Source organism: Solanum pennellii, chromosome 7, assembly GCF_001406875.1.
Source record: "Solanum pennellii chromosome 7, SPENNV200".
Lineage (NCBI taxonomy): Eukaryota > Viridiplantae > Streptophyta > Magnoliopsida > Solanales > Solanaceae > Solanum > Solanum pennellii.
In genome coordinates this window covers 4,218,174-4,240,377 of record NC_028643.1, presented here as the reverse complement: position 1 = coordinate 4,240,377, position 22,204 = coordinate 4,218,174, and the positions used below count along the sequence as shown (strand labels likewise).

Genomic DNA, 22,204 nt, shown 5'->3' with positions numbered 1-22,204 from the left:
GGGGGGGGGATTATAAGGGAAGAAGAAAACATTATTCTTTGGTGGCGTCCATTATCAAAATGGGTTGAAAATCTCGTTCTTAGATTGGAAACTTGAGTAAACGCTACTCGTCAATCGCAAAATGTTCATTTTCAATCTAAAAAGAATAAGCCATCTACTTTTAAAATCGAAAAATAAACCATGTACTTCAAAAATCAAAAAATCAACCATCTACTTCAAAATCAAAATTAATTCATTTTTTGGTAGTACGAAGGGGGAATTGGCCCAAAAATGGGATGGGGGTCAAGACGCTGTCGGGCGCCGACGGCTGACTCAAGTGCCCCCCGAACCGCGTCCTTTTTTGGAACATGTTAAGGCTTTACACTCTAACTCTCCTTCACAACTCTAGGTGTCGTCGCGCCTAAGTTATCATTCTTTTTTCACTGTCTGATTGCAGTAGGGGGTCACGTAGGATGGAGGTTCCGGTTGCAGTAAATGTCTCAAAGCTAGACTTTTTATTCTTTGAGAAAAGAACCTAGGGGAAGGGCTCCTCTCCTTACAGTCAAGTGGCTTTCCGCTCCTCTACAACTACCTTTCGCCCAACATGATCACGAACGAAGACCCTCGTAATCGTAAGAAAGTGGGCTTTTTAGTTATGGGCCTAGCAAAAGAAAAATTGGGATAGGATTCTATAGGATCTCCCCCCCCCCCCTTTAAAATCGTTACGTGATATTTTTTTTTAAAACGTTTTATATTAAGATATTATAGTTCATATGGTTAGTTCACGTGATAACTTATTTTATGTAATGTTTCTCTATATTATAAAGTAAAGAACTTCTTACTATAGAATTATGACGACCAAAGGCACTTTTGCCATTTTACTAAAATTACCAGCTCAAAACAATTGTACTTTCTGCTTCTAAAGTATTAAATTTCTCAAATATCCATTCAAGTTATTATAATTATTTAACCCATCAGTGGTCTCCTAAACTTGACACTAATTTTCACTTAGACACCTTAACTAAGTTTTGTTCATTTTAGACACCTCATGTCATGTCTCGTTGTGTCATTTAACACCTGTTACTGACATGGCATAGTGAGTGTAACACACTCATTACCAGCGCGTGAAAGACTCATTTAATCATTATTTTATTTTTTTCATTTTCTTCCTCATTTTTTAGTCACCATCTCTCAAAACTTGAACTCCTTCCACGGAGAAATAGTTTTGATGATGCTATGGACCGAAAAAAAATGAACTTTAATACAAAGAGATTTCACAAAAAAATAAATTCCAACCATTAAAAAAAACATGATTCATCTTGTCGCAAAGAAGAAGGGCAGCAAAAAATCTTGAAAGACGATGGATGGGGTGGGAAAGGGGTGGAGAAGACGATGTGGGTAGGGAATGGGTTGGGGTTAGGATGGACAAAGGTGTAGAAGACATTGGGTGGGTGGGTGGGTGGGTAGGCGTTGCGTGGGTGGGCAGAGAAATGACCTTGGTAGATTTGTTTTTTTTTTTTAAATTATTTTTTTGTGTAAAAAATTTCCCGTATCATAAAGTGATTGACTACTTTTTCATTCTACTAAAATATGATTATTTAAAAAATATTTTTAATATACATGCCACATGTTTTTATTTAATTTGTCACTTTGACACGTGTTAAAATGACACATTGCAGAATGACATGAGGTGTCTAAAATGAACAAAACTTAGTTAAGATATGTAAGTGAAAATTGATGTCAAATTAACGAGTCACCGATAAGTTAGGCCTAACTATTATAATGGCCACGTGTACATCCGATCATAAGAAGCATAAAAAATATCACAAAGTAGTTATCTAAAAATGGAGGTACCCATTTTTCAAATCAATTTATATTGCATTAACACCTTTAAGTTTTGCACGAAAATAAATATAAAAAGAAACAAAAGTGATTTTAAAATGTATTAAAGATTTAAATGAAAATAAAAATACTTTAATCAGCTAATATAAAAATAAAAATTAATAAATAAAATGGACAAATAAACTAAATGAAATTAGAGTAAATTAAGAGACTCACTAAATTTTAAATAAATAGTTCTAAAATTAAATATTAAATAGAAATAATAATTTTTCGTGTTCAATTTACTTACACTAGTGATAAGAATATTTTTTATAATAGAATATTTTAAGTTTTTAAATTAATCATATTAATATTTAATTAACTATAGTAGATTGTTTACTTTATTTACTTAATATTACTATTCTTTTGTCTGAAATAAGAAATTAAGAATCGAAAAACATGAAAATCAATACATTAATTAGAAAAGTAAAAAAAAACTTAAATAGATTGATATTTAGAAAGAGATGAAAAAATGCCTAATAGTAATTTTAACAATTATGAATAAATTTTGGAATAAGAGAAACATATATTGGCAAGGAACTCAAGATGAAGTGCTATCAAAATATCATGTTAATTTAACATGTTTAAAATAGATTATTTTTTTTAAAAAAAATGTATTTATGTTTTGAGATTATTTTCAATTTTTTGAATAAATTGATAAAAATAACCAAAATATTTATTCCTATAAGTTATTGTGCATGAGAAAAGAAAACCAAAAACACATATTCTATTCTACCATGCTAAAAAAATTTTGTCCATTAAGATAAATTATACATATATAGAACTAATTCATGTGATAATGAAACATGCATGTCAGCTCTAATTTTAATTTGTTTGTTTTGTTTTGACTTAGCATAAAATTTAAGAAATTAAGAATTTTTTTTGAATCTTGTAATTTTAAATTAAAAATATGTGGATATACTAAATGTCTTTTAAGCTTGTAATCTTAAATATGTTATGTGGAGTTAGAACTAATAAAAGAAACTGAACATTACTCTTTAACAGATTATAAAGAAAATATGATAAATGAATTGAGATGAAAAGGATATATTTCAAGATGATAATATATAATGATTCATGATTTTTATATAAGACAATATTCAATCTGGCAAACAAATCAACATCAAATCCTAACAAATTTGTGTCATTATAATAAAAAATAAATTAATTAAATATTAGACTCGAGTGTTCTACAACTTAAAAATTGAATCTATCCATTGGTAATACCAATTATACTTAAAAATATTTTGTGTTAATTTAATTTATTATTTTTTTATGCAGTATTCGATATTCATATTAGAGTTCGATTACTCTTAATGTGCGCCGAAATAGAGCATATTCAGATATGCTTCCTATTAAAAAAAATCATATTGAAAACTCAAAAATATTTAATAAGGAAGGAACAACATTATTTAATGCAGTGATGCACTATATCAAATAACTATAGTTATTATTTTCGTATACTAATTTTGTACCGATGTTGATCACAATGCTATAGAAATACTTTTAATATTTATTAAAGGGAAAAAGGATAAATATACATTGAATTATAGTAATGGTCAGTCATACTTTTGGGACATTGTGCCCCTGCCATTCAAAAATTAGAGTATATATGCCCTTCACTCTAACGGAAGACTAAACAGGGACACGTGGCGCGATCTTATCCATCAATAAATGTCGTATCGATAGATAAGATTATGACACGTGTATGTCCGTTAGTATAAATGGTATATATACTTTAATTTTTAGACGACAGAGGTACCAATGTCTCAAAAGTATGACGGAAGGTAATTGTATACCATTTACGATAGTTTGGAAGTATATTTATCTTTTTTTCCTTTATTAAATAATGATTAATAATCGATTATGTCGGGTCCATATCACGGGCCTTAAAAGAATCTAATTAAAATAGATTAGTTGATCAAAATTTAACAAAAATAATAAAATTGGGCCACATGATGAGACCCAATATCAGAAAAAAAAATGAAAATTGACTTTAAAACCCTAAACCCCAACCTTCTACTCAATCTCTCTTCTTCTTCCCCACACACACACATCAGAGGAGCAAAATCTTCTCTTTCAAGCAGTAGCCATGGCGAAACGTTTGATTCCAACACTTAACAGGGTTTTGATTGAGAAAATCACAGCTCCTGCTAAAACAAGTGCCGGTATTCTTCTTCCTGAGAAGTCTGCTAAGGTCAGTAACTTAGAAAACTGTAATTTGTTGAATGTTCACCTGTCTTGTTTGTTCACCTGTCTTGTTGTTGCTTGGTTACATTAGGTAGATTAAGTGTGAAATTTAGACAAGATTTTTACACCCAATTGAAACTGAATTGAAAAATCTCTTGGAACACTGATTATGATCTCCAATGGAGAGATATTGCCAGCTTGAAACATTGTTTGATCCCAAATTGAATTAATTAACTCTGTTTCTTCCATAAACACAGATTTTGGGGGTTTTCTTAGGATTTTTTTTTTTTTGCGATGGGATCTAGGTGAAGGTTTGAGGCTCTCAAAGAAGTTTAGAGTGAGGCCAGAGAGATAAAGTATCCGAATGAATTGTGTTTACTTAGACGAGTTCGGAAATCAACTATTTTGGTTTATTCTAAGGGCTAAATTTTAGAATTTGTTGAGCATTTGACTGATATGGATCCATCTTAAGCTGAACATATATTAATTTGTCTTTGATTGAGGCACATTTGGTTGTTTTATTGTCTTGGATATGCATTCCAATTTTAGCTGTTTATTCAAGCTGGTCTTGTGAATTTAGATAACATATAGTTTGTTTGGAGATTCTGTTAGACTACATGTAGTTTGAGAAACCTCTACAAAGAAGTATTTGGAACTCCTTTGGATATATCCAGCAACATTATTTGTTTATTCATTTGATAGGCCGACAAAATCATGTAGTTTTGAAAGACTTCTCTTTTCTCAAGTATCAGAATGAGATGAGTTCGAGTTGGACAGAAAAAGATTTAAGTGTTCAAATCTCTGAGCTCAGAACTCAAAGTATTGCGATGGGGATTATTTTGGGGTATTGTAAGTGCTAAATTTTGGAGGACCTGTAGAATTTGTTGAGCAATTTGGCTGATGTTGAATATTTACATATATGATTTTAACTTGTCTTTGATTGAGTTGTCTTTGAGGTGCTTTGGTGTTTGTATATTCAAGGTCGGTTGAGACTTAGTTGATTGGTTGTTGTTAGCGTTGTATTATGTTGGATATGTAACCCAATTTAGCTAAGATTTTGATCGTTTGGTGTTTGTGTTTCCAAGTTTTAATCAAGTCAGTCTTGTGAATTTCAGCTGAATTCTGGAAAAGTGGTGGCTGTTGGGCCAGGACTTCATGACAAGACAGGGAACTTAATCCCTACTGCTGTCAAGGAAGGTGACACCGTCTTGTTGCCCGAGTACGGTGGTACTCAAGTCAAGTTGGGGGAGAAAGAGTGAGTGTGCTTTGTTATCTGTCCTTGTATTGCTCTAAAAGCTTAAAGCTTTATTCATTTTCTAAACATTCTTGATGATCTTATGGCAGGTATCATTTGTACCGGGATGAAGACATTTTGGGGACACTGCACGACTGAGCATCGATAACGTTTGAGTTTTCATTCACAGTGTTGAGGTTTATTTAAGGGGGTTGGGGAGGTTAATTTCAAGAATGTTTTTGGTTTAAGCACTCGAATCGTTGGTTGAATAACTGTTCTTTTAGTATTGTGCAATTGAGGAGACTGTGGCTAACACATTATGTTTTATGGCAAATGCCAATGGTGTTCAATTAAAAAATGATGACACTATTTTCTACCTTTAGCTTCTGAATCCAGCTCATTGTAGCTGGTCTTTTAATGGTCTGTCTGCGCCTTTATGAAGCTATTGCTATTTTATTAATATTGGTGTCTGTTAGCTAGGTGGTTGTGGCTGTTAGTATTAATGTGCTGCAGCCTGTGATTAAAATGTCTACATGCTAGACAATTATAATACTATTGTTATTAGTATAGAGTTTAATGGTTTGCAAACCTTTACCTTTGTAGGTTAGAGAAACCATCTAGAGCTTGACCATTAATAGAAGATCTTGTGGGCAGATTTATTATGTTTGATAGATCCTTAATGGTTACTTGTTTAATCGACTCTCAGGTCGTTTGGTAGGTTGCATTAGAAGAAATAGCCTATGCATTATACATGATATTATTTAGTATTATGCTTGGTATAGTGTATGAATATCTAATTCATGGATTAATTATACATCATTATAGTATGTGTTACTATATTTGGAGTAATACATAAATATAATATCATGGGATAAGTTTATGTAAAACAAAAACATCATAATTAGCTTACAAGTTATTTAAAGAGGTTATTTGTTATTAAACAAATCCAATACAATACAAATTTGAAAGGTAAGCTGTTTAACATTTTCTAGTTAAACAACTACATTTGTGTGGTTTTTTAATTATTTGCAAGTTGAAAATTTTTAAAAATTAAATACAATATTAAAATTATAACTTGCAATTTTATGAGTAAATTTCGATGGTTTATTTTTCGATTTTAAAAATAAATGGTTTATTCTTTATAGATTGAAAATGAACATTTTATGAGTGATCCATTTATTAAAATGATAATTAATCAACCTCAAATAATTCAAGTTAATAAACAACAAACATGACAACAAAAGTGTTCTATCTCATAGCTAGTTAGAAGGCTATAAAAAAGTAATATTGTTCAGTTATTATCTACCTTGACGCAATTACATAATAATTTGAGGACATAGTTGGAGGGATGCTTTTTTTTATATATATAGAATTTTAATTAAAACACAAAATGAAGTGGGAAATAATGAACTAAACACTATATAAAAGTAAATTGTGTAGCGTTCATTCCTGTTATTGAAAGATCTTACTTTTGTAAAGTTTGAAAAATTAGTTTCAATAAGACCCTTGATACTTGTAGTCATCAATGTACTACAACCACAAAATTCTTACAAGCTAAGCGATGCGAGCCTTCTACTCTTCATGAGTATGTGAGAGCTTCATCACTTAAAGCGAGCGCGCCTTATCGCTTTTTTCTCTTTGCGCTTCCTTGAACACTGACTCACATGTCACTGATTGGTAAGCGGGATAACTAGTTTCACATTCCCATTCTATACTTTTCTCTGTGGAGAAGAGTGAATATCCAAGCAGCTTATGTTGGTTTTCATGCCTCAAAACCGAGCTTTAGCTAGTTTTTTCTGTTGCTTGGCGCGTTCAACGGATTCTTGGATCTGTTGGTCATGCGCTCTAAGTATTCTATCCACATCCATTGGTTTTAATGCAGATGGAAGTGGACCAAAATATTGGTTGTCTTCCACAAAATCATGGCCATCTGATTCTGCAGGAGGCAACAATTGTTCAATAAGTTGGTTCTTCACTACCTTGGAGTTATTGCCTTCCCCTTCCACCATTTTTTCCTTTTCAAACATCACCTATTGTGCATCTTGTAAGATCTGTGCCTTGTGCTCTCTTGGTAAGCCCTGCATATTGGTCCATTTGGCAGGTAAAAGAGTAGATATTTGGTCAATACTCAATGTTGATGGATCTAAAGAACGATTCGTCTTTCCCTTAGAGTCATTGTCATTTCCTTTAGCTGTTGATCCCTTCTCAAGCCTTGCACGCGTAACAGCTTTGAGGATCGTGATAGCATGTTCTCGGATTAAATCCTGCATTTTGTCTGATGAAGCATGTAGTGGACCTGACCACTTCTTTGCTGGACACCTGAAAAAATGCAGAAGAATTTGTTCGTTCTTTTAGAACACCTCCTGTTTCATATTCATTTTTTTTATCAAGCTTATTCCGGGATTTTGCAAGAGTAAGGAGTCGTCTTCTGTCCATGTTTCTCTCCAATGGTGCATTAGCTTCATCTACTTGAATTGCCCTTATCATATTGCGTACAGACTTTTGGTCCCTTCTTCCCATGATTTCTGTCTTTTTTGCATAAAATTGTGCACTGATCTCTCTACAGGGGGATATTGTGGCAAACTCGAGGCATCACAAGCAAATGGTCTGTTGTGAAAAGATCACTCTTAAGAGCAAGAGCTGCAGTCCCTCTATATTCAGCTTATAGTCTAGCAGCAGCAGCAGGAACATCATGAAAGGTCGCCTCGAGATTCCTCCTATAAGGCTCTATTGACTTAAATATCTTTGCATTAGGCAATTTGGATTTTTTCCAAAAATCATCAGATGGAGAACCACAGAGCTTGAATACTTTATGCAATTGCTCAACTTCAGTTTTACCAGGCATAATAGGCTTGCCGGTAAATAGTTCACCAAGTACACAACCAACACCCCATAAATCAACTCCAACTCCATAACTATTTGATCCAAGCAAAATTTCCGGTGACCGATACCAGAGAGTCACAATATTGCTAGTTAAGGGAATGCTTTGTTCTGGATCAAAATATGTTGACAACCCAAAATCTGCAATTTTCAGGATATCTTCTTTGTTAACTAAGAGGTTAGAAGTCTTTATATCTCGATGCAAGATACCACGGCTATGGCAGTGATTAAGCCCTTTAAGCAGCTGGTTCATGTAACATTTGATTTCAGGTTCAGAAAACTTGACACCATTGTGTTCTTGAATTCCCTTGAGATCATATTCCATGCAATCAAAAACAAGGTACAAACTGCAGGACATTTTCAAGGTGACTACACCTTCCAATTTGATAACGTTGGGGTGATCACCAAGCCTTCCCAATATGATGATCTCTCTCACCATAAACTTAACACTCTCAGGATTAAGATTGTCCAAACGAACCTTCTTCAGAACAACGACCTTATTATGAACAGTATCCAGACCTTGTATGCATTACTATAAGTTCCTTGGCCAATCATATCTACAAACTCAAAAGTATCAGCTCTTCTAGGAAGCCATCCATTTAAAGCATCATCTGCAACTGCAACAAGCCAGTTAGGCCATCCAACAACAACTAGTTCACCTTCAATGCCGTTTGGTACTCCTCTGCTGACTCTTAATTTCCATCTCCTAGAGTCCTAGTATGAAAGATTCTTCTGCCGTAAATGTCTCAACTCTATCTGAAGCTTCTGTTCCTTCAACTGTTTTATCTCTGACAATGAAAATATTGTACTATATCTGAAATCCAACGTTTCTCAAATGAAAACCAATCTGCGGGAGAACACAAACTAATTTTCTTAAAGATTTGGTTACATACCAAGGAAACAAACATTCAAAGATAGTGGTATGAGAACTCAAATCACAAATCAAGAAAATTTACTTCATAAAGCAATAATAGCTTCCTTGTAACCCAACAAGTGTCCTAAAAGTTTCCTAGAAATCATCAATTTGGTACATATATAATAATAAGAAGAATTTACATGTATCTAATGAAAGAGACAAAAGGTTTTATATTAGCTTCCTTGTAACCCAATGGAACCTTATGTTGATCAGTATAGAGATTCTTAGTTTCTTTTCTCTTCTGTACATTTACTTTCTTGTTTACTTTTACTAAGAATCTGATAGATATCTTCTGCAGTCCAAGGAACGTAAATTTAATTCAACCAGTTCTTCCCCCCCTCCCCCCTTTAGTTTTTTTCCTTCAAATAAACTATGCGCTGATCCAGGTCTAGAAATGAGAGTAACAGGAAGACAAGTGACAACTGAATTTCTGACAGTGGATGGTTAAACAAAAGCACTTATGATCAAACTTATCACATCAAAAGTTGAACTATTTACTTTCTTTGTCATTTCAATAGACTTTGCTCCCCTATTGGATCATCAACTATCTCGAACTGGAATGAGTTAACATCAATAGTCAATTAATCCAACAAGGGAGCATGATTGTGCAAGTGAGGGACTACACTAACACTAAAACAATGCCACATTGGGATAAAGACTATTATTCCTGTACCAGTAAAAATACACTTGTACATTTGCTTCATTGTTCCTGTATTTAGATACAATCTGAGGCATACAAAGTCACATGTCTCTCATTGGTAACCTTTATAAAGTCCGAGTGCTTGTTGCAGTATGGTAACCAGGATAATTAGTTTCAACTTCCTGTTCTAGAAATAGACTATATTGATCCAGGCTTGAATGGACTTTTTTCTGTAAAATGAGCGAATATCCAAGCAGCTTGTATTGGTTTTCATACCTCAAAACCGTGCTTTAGCTAGTTTCTTCTGTTGCTTGGCGCGTTCAACAGATTCTTGGATCTGTCGGTCGTGCTCTCTAATTATTCGATCTACATCCATTGGTTTTGATGTAAACGGAAGTGGACAAAAAAATTGGCTGTCTTCCAGGAAATCAAGGCCATCTGATTCTGCAGGAGGAAACAATTGTTCAGTAAGTTTGTTGGAGTTATTATTTTCCCCTTGCGACATTTTTTTCTTGTTAGACATCACCAATTGAGCATCTTTTAGGATCCGTGCCTCGCGCTCTCTTGGTAAGCCCTGCATATTGGTCCATTTGTCAGGTAATAGAGTAGATATTTGATCATTAATCGATGTTGATGGACCTAGATTTGTCTTTCCTTCGTGTCATGGTCATTCCCTTTAGCTGTTGATTCGTTCTCAAGAGTTTTGAGGATCATGTTGTCATGCTGTCTGAGTAATGGACCTGACCACTTCTTCTTTCCTTTGATATCATGGTCATCATGAATTGGTCCTTCTTTCCTTATCTCTCTCTGAGTATAATTCTCTGAGCCCTCTTTTCTGAAAACATTCAGAAGAGTTTGTTCCTTCATCTAGAACACCTCCTGAGACATATTCATTTGTTTTTTCAAGCCTATTCCGGGCTTTTGAAACGGTAAGGAGTTGTCTTCTGTCTATGCTACTCTTTAATTCTGCATTAGCTTCAGCTGCTGGAATTGCTCTTAAACTTCTATCTCGTGCATAATTCCGGACCCTCCTCTTGATTTCAGTCATATAAATCTCTTTGGTGGGGGGGCATTGTGGCAAACTTGAGGTATCACAAGCAAATGGTTTTGTTGTGAAAAACTCATTCTGAAGAGCATGAGCTGCAGTCCCTCTATATTCAGCTTCTATGGAAAGTAAAGTGTCCATTAGTCCAACAGCAGCTGCAGGAAGATCATGAAAGGTCATGTAAAGAATCCGTCTATAAGGCTCTATTGGCTTAAATATCTTTGCATTAGGCAATTTTGATTTTTTTCCAAAAATCATCAGATGGAGAGCCACATAGCTTGAAGATTTTATGCAATTGCTCAACTTCAGTTTTACCAGGCATAATTGGCTTGACAGTAAATAGTTCACCAAGTACACAACCAACACCCCATAAATCAACTCCAACTCCATAACTATTTGATCCAAGCAAAAGTTCTGGTGGTTGATACCAGAGTCACAATATTGCTAGTTAAGGGCATGCTTTGTTCTGGATGAAAAAATGTTGACAATCCAAAATCTGCAAGTTTTAGGATACTATCTTTATCAACTAATGAGTTAGAAGTTTTTACATTTCGATGCAAGATACCATGGCTATGGCAGTGATGAAGCCCTTTAAGCAGCTGGTTCATGTAACATTTGATTTGAGGTTCAGAAAACTTGACACCTTTTTGTTCTTGAATTGCCTTGAGATCATATTCCATGCATTCAAAAACAAGGTACAAACTGTAGTTCATTTTCGAGATGGCTAAACCTTCCAATTTGATAACGTTGGGGTGATCACCAAGCCTTCTCAATATAATGATCTCTCTTGCCATAAACTTTACACTCTCAGGATCAGAAGTGTCAAAATGAACCTTCTTCAGAGCAACAAACTTATTGAGCAAACAATCGCAAGCCTTGTAGACATTACTGTAAGTTCCCTGGCCAATTTTAGCTATTCTGTTTAAAGTATCAATACTTCTTGGAAACCATCCATTTAAAGAATCACCAGCAGCTGCAACAAGCCAAATAGGCCATCCAGCAACAACTAGTTCACCTTCTATGCCTTTTGGTACTCTTCTGCTGACTCTTGGATTCAGTTTCCATCTCCTGGTGTGAAGGATTTCATCCTTCTCTACTGCCTCAAATGTCTCAGCTACATCTGAGGATATCGTTCCTTCAACTGATCGATCCCTGATAATTGAAGATTTTCCATGACTGGAAACCATAGTTCTTCAAATGAAAAACAATCTAAGTCTTGTTTTACAACATAAACTAATTCTTGTTTTCTTAAAGCTTTGGTTACATACCAAGAAAACAAACATTAATAGAAAGAAGTATGAGAAACTTAAATCACAAATCAAGGGAGTTGACTCCTTAAATACATAATAGTAGCCTGAGTTGTAAATAAAAACTTTATCCTAGAAATCATCATCATACAAATACATATTTCTGTCTCATTGTGCTAAGGTTTTCTTCCTTATAAAACATTAGTTGAGATAATGTTGATAATTTATCATATAACAAAATTCCAACAATTGGAATACTTGCTCTATTTTCAGATAAATAATCAAAATTCTTGTACAAGGAGTGGGAATACGTTAGAGGGTGGGGAAAACATAATCAATAGCTTATTTTCCCTACTTTCATAAGGAAAGTCGCTACCTTCATTTTTACAAAGTTCATTTTTCAAAATATTTGACCAACCGAACATAAAAAGAATTGGACAAATGTTTTCCTTCACACCAAACACACCCTTAGTCTCATTCGTGTGTGACGAAAATACTGAGAACAAATTTGGCAACTTCCTACCTATGTTGTGATTAGAAATAGGGAAACTGAATTACCATATCGAACCAGAATTTACCATACCAAAGTTAACCAAACTTTTGTAATACCAAATCGAATACCGAGCGCCCACCACAAGTTGTTAAAAACATAAGTAGAGGATTAAGCAACTATTTTCACTATTTAAACACAACCTCGCCAATCATATTAAGAACAACAACATCATTTAGATCTATGTTATGACCAAATAGAAGAGAAAACAATCTTTTAAGTTATACATTTGATGTCCTCTCAAAACAACATGGTAGCAACAGAAAAGTTCTCTTTATCCCTCTTTGCTATCTGCAACTGCTACTTGATCTGTACAATCTAGTCAATGTTGTGAAAACCTGGAAGAAGGGAAGTTATGAAGCCAAAGACAATCATTTGGATCTCCTTTGCGATACCCCACCAGCGGTTGCCACCGTCAGCAGCTCCGGGTTCCACTGCCTGCTCATTCTCGCCTACCCTATTTACGTCGTTACCTAGTAGATTCTCATTTTCACCTCCAGGTTGACCCTCTGCTAAAACAATATGACAAAGAAGAGTTAAGAGATGTTCCAGTATCCACATTAACTCTTACTTTATGAATGCACACATTTCCCAGCAGACATTCTAGACAAACGTGAATTCAACATTCAGTTGATGTTGGTAAATTGACATGGTTAGTTTTATAAAAAGAGGACTAAAATTCTGTAACCTACCCTAAAAGAAAGGCACCAAGTGTCGGTTTCACAGTACTCCAGCCTACAATGTGTTATATCTTTCTTTTGAGAGAGTAAACCTTTATTCATGTAAAGGGCGATGCACCAAGACGGTGTGGGCAGGACAACAAGGGCACAGTCCCCATGTACATCGAAGATGTATTTATCTATTTACTGACATAAGCTGAAAGGAAGTACCTCCAGCTGCAACATTGTCATTTCCTTGCCTTCCAGCACCTGGTACATTATCTGCCCTTACAGCTGGCCTAGGTGGTTGGGGAGGTGCAGCAGCCCTCTGCATTCCTTGTGAAAGCCACCGTACCAAGGGTGCAAGAGCTCCAGTTTGATATCTACAATGAACAACAGGAAATATATGGCGTGACTTAACGACAAAGCAAAAACAAAAGACGTATTTCAATGAATACAATCGTAAGATCCCGTTTGGATTGGCTTATTTTTAGGTGCTTTTACGCCAAATAGTTTTAAGCACTTTTGTAGTGTTTGGGTAAGATAAGAAGTGCTTTTAAGCCAAAGAACAAAATAAGCCAAAAGTCAAAAGTTACCGATTCCTAATATATGTCATAAGTTATAAGCCCATCTAAACATGCTCCAAGTTCTCCCTCTTTCATAGGCAATTCAACCATAATGCAAATTATATGATTTTATCATTAGAAAACACTAAGTAACGACTGGAAAATGAAGATACCATTCAAGATAGCTTGTTTCACTTGGCTGTTGGCCAATCAGGCTGCACTCACTCAACACAACCTCATCAAAAGAGGTATGCAAATCTGTTCCAGGTGTTGGTTTTGACTTTTGAATGTGAGGTCGAGATAATAAATAATCTCTTCCTACATTGTAGAGAGACTGCAAAGTTGTGGCACATTTTCATCAATTTAAGTGGCATCAGTTGACTATGCCAAGGAACATCAAAGAAGCTTTAGCTTGCTGGAACAGAGATGGGAATCAGTCAGGACACAGGGAGAGATGGAAGATTGTCCCGGCCTGCATTTGGTGGTCTATATGGATGGAGAGGAACCAAAGATGTTTTAAAAACAAGAGCAGCTCTCCTGGTTCTTTTCTTTTTTGGTGTAAACATGAATATCTTCAAGATGCAGAGGATATTCCTAGTATATTAGAGTTCTTATGACCTCCATAGGAGTTCTTTTCCTTTTGCAACTTTTGGATGCAAGTATTACTAGAATACTCTTTATGTATTCTTTTGTTTATAATACAAGTTACCTTCTAAAAAAAACTAAGAAATGAAATATATGGAGGCATTTTAGCACTACATTCGAGAAATGTTTTCCAATTTTCCCATGTTCGGCTGTCAAATATTTGGAGATACATTTTCTCCAGGAACCAGCTCCTTAAAAATGAGAAAAATGAGCTCCCTAATGGAAGAAGGAAAACAAGCTCTACTACTGACATTCCACATTGATTGTTTCCTTCCAACACTCCAAATGCACGTCATCTTCACTCCCACCCCATAGCCCTCATTCCCACCATCCCACACCCATACCTCCTCACCCCACCTCCGATAGTATTTGTATTAGTTATATACAAAGGCATTTAGGATAATATTTTTTGCTTACTTACTTAACACAAGAAATATTAGTAGGAACCCCACTTAATTTTCCTAGAGAACATTTTCCTTCAAACCGAATACACCCTTGTTCAAGTTGGTTACTGTGGTACGCAAACATACCTAATGGGGCCGCGTAAACAAGCATAAATGGTCGGGAGGAGAAAAGCTAGAGGATTCACCTTCAAGACAATGAACAATTCACTTTAGTGTTCCACAATGGAGCAAAGAGAGAACTAGAAAAGGAGACCAAAAGCACCAAAAGAACTATGCCCAAGAAAGGAAACCAAGGAAATGGATATTATAAACTATAAAAAGCAACTGAAGATCTGAATGCTATTTAGGAGAACAATACAAATGTAGGGACAACTTAGCTGCTTTCTTTTCCAAAGAAAAAGGGAACTTTAGTTTATCTTTTAGTATATCCACATTCTCATTCATATTGGTTATCTTGCAGAAATTGACGTGTCCAAAAGAATTCTTAATTGTCACAACAGCTTTTTAAGACCAAACTGTTAGTATTTAATAAAATGAATAAGCAATAACCCAGTGTAGTCCCATAAGTGGGGTCCGGGAAGGGTAGAGCGTACAGACTTATCGCTACCTTGTGGAAGTAGAGAGACAGTTTCTGAAAGACCCTCGGCTTGAGTGACGCACATCACAACAAATAAAATAAATAAATAAATAAAAAGGAAGTGATCATAATTGACAAACACTTACAGGTACACAAGTGAAGCTAAAAACACAAGCAGAACAAGTCTCTGTCTTGATCCATCTTGATTGAACAAAAAGATCACTGCAGCCAGCTTCAAAATAAGCAAGAGATCTAGCTGAAATGCAATTTGAAATCTTCTGACAACTATTTGTCGTTGGGGTCCAAGCTGTTGCTGCTGAGGCTGCTGCTGTCCCATCTGACCTTGCTCCTCACCTACAGCTCCATTTTCTGGAACACTAGGTCCACTGTCAAGAGCAGCATGTTTTGTTTTTTAATTTTAGCAAGGAGAGACAAATAGGGCTCTGCTCAAATAGGTTATTTTTAGGGAAGTAGCCCTTTTAAGAAACTAGAAAGCATAATTCCAACACTTCCGGCTTAAGCACTCAACACCATGGCTTCGTGTTTTGTCAGAGTATGAAGGCTAATGAAGGAATAAAGATATCAATAACATGACATGCAATTGAGTGGATATATATACCTACTAGTTTCCAGGTGCATGAGAAGTAAGTATGGCTTCATCCCTAGTATTTTAGGTTGATGTCATTTAAGCAGATGATAAGTACAACAACAGTAACAAAGAACTATATATCTTCAAGCAACTAACAGGCATGAACACCAAGTGGAGAACAGAAAGAGAAACGACCAGAGTAACATCTTTTAATTTGTTGATTAGGTTAAAGTAAAAAAGTGTTATTTATAATCAGCAGCAAAAAAGCTGCTAAGTATGTACAGGAAAAGGTGCTAGTCACATTAATCATGTCCAGCACAGTACGACACCACATTAGGTTCCTTATCAATGAGCGACTATTCAGGAGTTCAACCTTAATAACGATATAATACCACAGACCAGAATCTGAGACTTGGCCAACATGAAATGTTACAGGAGTTCTTCAAGGAGAGAAAACAAAAATGAGAATTGTTTACTGTGCATCTATAAAAAGCTTTTACCTTATTTTGCTAAAGAGAATCAAAAAATTGAAGTTCGTTGATTCAAATAAATAAATCACAATCACAATCTTTCTCCCTCCCTGCCACAAATGATTCAAAAACTTAACTGAATACTAAGATCAGTTACTTGCCTATTAAAGACTGACAACTATCCAATATAACTTTTGCAGAGTTTAGGAGAACTGCCTGAGAGGGTTTAAATGGAGCGACATGGTCAATGAGGATTCATGTAGCCAACCCGAACTTGGTTGGAATTGTGGCATTGTAGTCTTGTTGCTAGTTTAGACTTCGATTCCAAAATATAAATTCACAAGTCAAAGGGGTGTCAAACATTTCTAGCATAAGTTATGGTGCCAGAATTTAGTCAGTGTATTGCATGTACACAAGAAGCTCTGAACAGCAGATTTGTAAGTGTACCAAGAAATACTAAATCATCCTTATTCCAACTTAAATGGTCTGTGACAGGTAGGTCTTGTTCTTTTTGTCATTATCATTCTATTTATTTTTACTTTCCTACTCTTGGATGCTTAAAGGAGGTTGGATATTCTAGACTGCAGCAACTTTAGTTGCCATGTTTCCATTTGTCTAGCCAGAAGAATCCTTCCAGCCCTGGTGTTATGGACTTGGGAGCTTTTTAAAAAAAAGAAGCCAAAATTGGTTAAAACACACGTCTACTGATGCAGCAGAGAATTTCTTAAACACCTGACATGTTGTACTCCTGAATAGAGAACTTCAGCTTTGATTATAAAAGCATTGAAAATACATGCACAAATCTACAATTCTTGCTACATCAGATATGGATTCAACAAGCTGAGTATTAAGCAGATACAGCTATCGAACTGAATATGATGCATTAATTTAAAGGAACAATGGAAAATAAGGAGAAGTCAGCATGCCAATTACAGAGGCTATGCAAGATAATGATGACAACTTATACATCAAAAACTAGATCTAAAATCTCAGGGACACTTACGTAGGTACAGCGTAAGTAAATGGAATTAGAGTGTTTGGTGGAAACCCTGCATATTGTCCCATAAAAGGGGCAACAGGTACAGCATAAAGGCCTGGTCCATGGTTCAACTCCTCCTGGATTGGCTGCATACCGAAAGCTCCAGGAAGCAGTGCTGGATACATGGCTTGGAGCATCTGATAATTTAACATCGGTGAACCCTGAAATGATGGGAGCTGTAAAAACAGATAAAAGAATTAGTGAATCACTTCTCAAATGCAAGTAAGCATTTTCTTTCACAAAAAAAGTTCATAAAGAAACAAGCAATATCCTACTGAAAAGGAAAAGTTAGTGGCTGCAAAATATCCAGGCTCTCAAAATTGCAAAGGCATTTGCCTACCAAAAGGTGGCCAGTCAATCCTTTCGACATCAATGGCCATAATAAAGACAACTCGCATGAATGTATTGTAAGGCATAGACCAAGACTTATAATCCTACCAAATTCAGCAATTGTCGTGAGTGGTGCAATCAAGTTCATAATAGAGAAGCATCTTTCGAATTTAACTCTTCCAGATTACCACTCCATTAATCTTCACTTGATGCACGCAGCCCTAAAACCAGATTGAATGGTAAGGTAGGAATTGATCAAAAATCATACTCTAAAAATGGAATTGTTATGGTCCACAAGTTGGATAAAGAGAAATTCATATAATTGGATAAATTGGGGAACCAAGTAAACGAGGAATGCTACAAGCAGTTTGGATAAACATATCCAGTTGTATCTTGTTTTGTATGATTAAACATATTTAAATGTAGAAGTCAAAAAAAAAGAAAGATATGAGAGTGAAGTGGGAGGTATAGTGCTAAATGAGCTATTTCTTGGGTCTTAAATGCCAAGCAGTGTCAGGCTGTTCGGAAATTCCCTTCACCTCAGTGTGCAAAATAGGTTTTAAATCTCAATCAGTATCCAAATGTAACGGATAACCAATCTCTGATTTACCCACTACATCATGGCTATAATAAAGAGTGCAACAAATTAAAAAGAATATTCCAAATGGAATCGCATCCACGCACATGAAGCAAAAACAGTAATCGATGCATCCATACATTATGAAAAGCAAGAAGCACTCAATATTAGAAAGACAGTTTAGAAATTCTACATTTCAATCTGCAACGTAGCTCTCCAAAAGACACGGGATTATGCAGCTAATCGATTGCATTTCGTGGCTCTAAAAAATTAAAAGGACATCTTTTTTTCCTGGTTTAGGATAAATACCAAGTACGGGTAAGTTTTTACCTCTTCCCCCACCCCCACCAAAAAAAAAAATTTTGTCCTTTCCTAGATAAGATAGATTTCCTTTTTAACACGTCTGGTGATTCAGCACATGTTTAGCAGTCCACGTAGATTGACATAACACATCCTCCGATGCGTAAGCATGACATTGACTCTTACCAATTTTCGAGCTGTAATTAATGCTGTACAAATAGAGAATGTTGGATGCTTGATAATGACATCAAAAGCAAGAAAACCAAGAACCTATAACTTCATTAGGGTTATTCAGCTACCAAGACATTGTACTTCTCCTCATTATAGCTCACTTCCACTCACAGAAACGTGCTAAGGTATATGTACAACGGACACGTCTGAAGGGTTTGTTTACAACGGCCATTCACTTTTCACTTCCACTCACGGGAACATGCTAAGGTATACGTACAATGGATACATGTGTAGTGTTTGTTTATAACGTACATTAATTTTCCATTTCCACTCACAGAAACATGCTAAGGTATATGTACAACGGACACGTGTCTAGGGTTTTTTACAACAGATATTAAATTTTTCACTTCCACTCGCAGAAACATGCTAAGGTATATGTACAATGGACATGTGTGTAGGGTTTGTTTATAACGGACATTAATCTTTCACTTCCACTCACAGAAACATGCTAAGGTGTATGTACAACGGACACGTGTGTAGGTTTTGTTTACAACGGGCATTAGTTTTTAACACGTAAAAGACATTGAACTCCAAAGATTAAAGCCCGGAAAATGACAAGTTCCAGTGGAGCACTCCGCTTTCAACCTGGCATCTGGGAGCAAATTGGGAAGGCACAGCCGTTGACTCTTGGAAGACGGTTCTGAGATGAGGTTTTACTGTATATAAACAACAGATAACCAAGGACACGTGTGTAAGGTTAGTTTATAATGGACATTAATTTTTGACACTTAAAAAGACACTGAACTCCAAAGATTAAAGCCATGACAAGAAAGATTGTTCCAGTGGCGCGCACCAGCACTCCGCTTTCAACCTAGAATCTGGGCGAAAATTGCGAAGGCATAGCTGTTGACTCTTGGAAGAGGATTCTGAGATGAGGTTTTACTGTATATGAACAACGGACACCCAAGGACACGTGTGTAAGGTGTTTTTACAACAGACATTGATTTTTGACACTTAAAAAGACATTGAACTCCAGAGATTAAAGCCATGATAAGAGAGATTGTTCCAGTGGCGAACGAGCACTCCACTTTCAACCTAGAAGCTGGGAGAAAATTGGGAAGGCATAGCTGTTTTCACTTGGAAGAGGGTTCCGGGATGAGGTTTTACTGTATCCCTATTACACACACACGGAACTTCAAATCGGATACATCTTTCCTACTTACTTTGCCCTTATCAACAGCTTTAAATAGACCAAAGATCAATTTTTTTATAATCAACACCAGTATTTTTATGTACTTCCTGAATCGTAGATACATAGAATATACAGCAAAGACTATTTAAGCCAAAAACATTTACATCAAATTATAACATACCCTAATTTTCCACCGTAACCAAAACAGTTAATTCAATTCCCAAAACGAGAAGACAAAATAAGGAACTCCATCTAATTCAGAAATGTTACACCACTAAAAAAAACCAAATTTATTCAATTCAAGTTCATACCCAACAAATAATTTCCACCAAATTCAATCACCCAAAAAAAAAACTTAATTGAGAAAATGGGCACCTGGGGTTGTTTCTTGAGGGTTTCTTCTTGAGATTTTTGATAAGCAGAGGCAGAAGAAGACGATTGTTGTTCCGATGTTGAGCTGAGATTTTCATGTTTTTCCGCCATTGAAGCTTTCTCAATTTTCTCTTGTTTTTGAAGATCGGAGCTTTGCTTAGGCCCTTCTTTTTTTTCAATAAAAAATAAATATTAAGTCTAATTTTGCTCTATATTTTAGCTACGTATTTTTCACTATCTTCTCCAATAGGAACAAGCCACGTGTTATATTATTTATTTCTTCATTTTCTCCTTCTATAAACATCCAAAAAAAAATATGATTTTGGTTCTTTTACATTAGCAAATTACTAGTATTTGTTATTATGATTTGAACTCTAACGTATGATCGGAAAAATATTATTGGTTAGAATATTTTGATAGAAAGGCTGAATTAAAAAAAGTCTATTAGTTATAAGACTATATCTTGAAGTAGACTCAATCTCCGACTTTAAATACTGTCACTTTTATGAAGTATTATTTTTATTTTTAATTATTTTTTAAAAAAAATTGTGTTTAAATAATTATGACTTTAATTTTTTATAGAACGATGTATTATTTAGTTTTCTATATAATGATTCATAGAGGTTATTTTACATAGTAGAATAATAAGAGGCGTTATACTCATACTCAACCATGGATTAACAAGAAAATTGGATCGTATCATCATATTGTCCAGTATATTGTATGATCAAACTGAATCAATCTGATCAATCATCTACTTGATTTTGATGATGGACTTTCCACTTAGTAAATACTAAGACCGCTCAATAACTGACTGTTTGTACAATAGCTAATTATTTTCTATTATAGAGAAATAATGTTGCATGTGCTGCGATCTAAAATTCGAGATTATTATGACATATATACTAATCCATTAGTATGTAAGTCAATTTTTCTTTCAAATCGTATGAAAAAACTATTATTGTGAAAGCATAGTTTGAAACCTTAAATCCTTCGTAATAGGATTAAAGCGCAAAGATATACTCAAGATCCATCACCAATACAAGATCGTTTAAAAGCTTAATACAATTAATTTTAAATACAACATTATCAGATATAACAATGGGTACATCACTCTGAATGTCTAGTAAATAATATGAATATGATAATAGGTGTATATTTTTGGCATTTTCAAATATTTTTGTAGAATTAGTTAGTGTTCTTGACATCTTAAGTTCAACAAGTCCATAATAGCAAAAACGTACATTATAATTAAGTTTTTGAAGAACAAGAAATATAAACGAGCAAAAATAAAACTAAAAAAATTGAATACTAATGAAGGAGATGCACGAGTCAAAGAAGAAGAATGACAAAAACAGAAAAAATAATGAGAAAAGATGATGGAGGAAAAACTAAGAAAGAGATGAAAAGAAGCTCTACTTGAAATAACTGAAAGAAATGGCTGTTATAAATGCAGAAATGATCGTTATAACCTTTTAATAAGGCCTCATGCTCCGAAAATGAGTGTATCGCACGCACGTCATTTAAATATGCTTATATTGGATGAACAAGTAACTTTTTTAAAAAAAATTATCAGTATTTAATTGACAAAATAGTAAATAAAAAGGTCAAGTTGACAAACAAAGGCAAATAAAAGATTTTCCCTGTAGAGCTGTCAATATGGTCTAGCCCATCTCATCCGGGCTAACCCATATAGACTTCGATATTTTACTGATTATAAATCCTTGAAAAATATTTACGCTACTGAAATA

General features: G+C 34.9%; 2 protein-coding genes and 2 pseudogenes across 3 annotated transcripts; 1 reads left to right on the top strand and 3 right to left on the bottom strand.

The window, feature by feature from the left end:
• Positions 1-3,854: 3,854 nt before the first annotated feature.
• Positions 3,855-5,662, top strand: LOC107026440 (10 kDa chaperonin, mitochondrial-like). The gene is made up of 3 exons (XM_015227403.2): positions 3,855-4,057; positions 5,166-5,305; positions 5,395-5,662. The coding sequence occupies exons 1-3, from the start codon at positions 3,953-3,955 to the stop codon at positions 5,441-5,443; spliced, it is 294 nt and encodes a 97-aa protein (XP_015082889.1). The 5' UTR covers positions 3,855-3,952; the 3' UTR covers positions 5,444-5,662.
• Positions 5,663-7,198: 1,536 nt separating this feature from the next.
• On the bottom strand, positions 7,199-10,225 carry LOC107024748 (annotated as a pseudogene).
• Positions 10,014-11,952, bottom strand: LOC107024747 (annotated as a pseudogene).
• Positions 11,953-12,666: 714 nt separating this feature from the next.
• Positions 12,667-20,646, bottom strand: LOC107024023. Of its 2 annotated transcripts, none has more exons than XM_015224898.2 (5): positions 20,457-20,646; positions 17,476-17,687; positions 15,560-15,799; positions 13,453-13,604; positions 12,667-13,074 (listed from the first exon to the last, which is right to left on the bottom strand). In XM_015224898.2, the coding sequence occupies exons 1-5, from the start codon at positions 20,562-20,564 to the stop codon at positions 12,881-12,883; spliced, it is 906 nt and encodes a 301-aa protein (XP_015080384.1). In that variant the 5' UTR covers positions 20,565-20,646; the 3' UTR covers positions 12,667-12,880. The 2 variants fall into 2 exon arrangements, with proteins under 2 accessions (XP_015080384.1, XP_015080385.1); XM_015224899.2 differs by having other exon boundaries at positions 12,667-13,071.
• Positions 20,647-22,204: the final 1,558 nt, after the last annotated feature.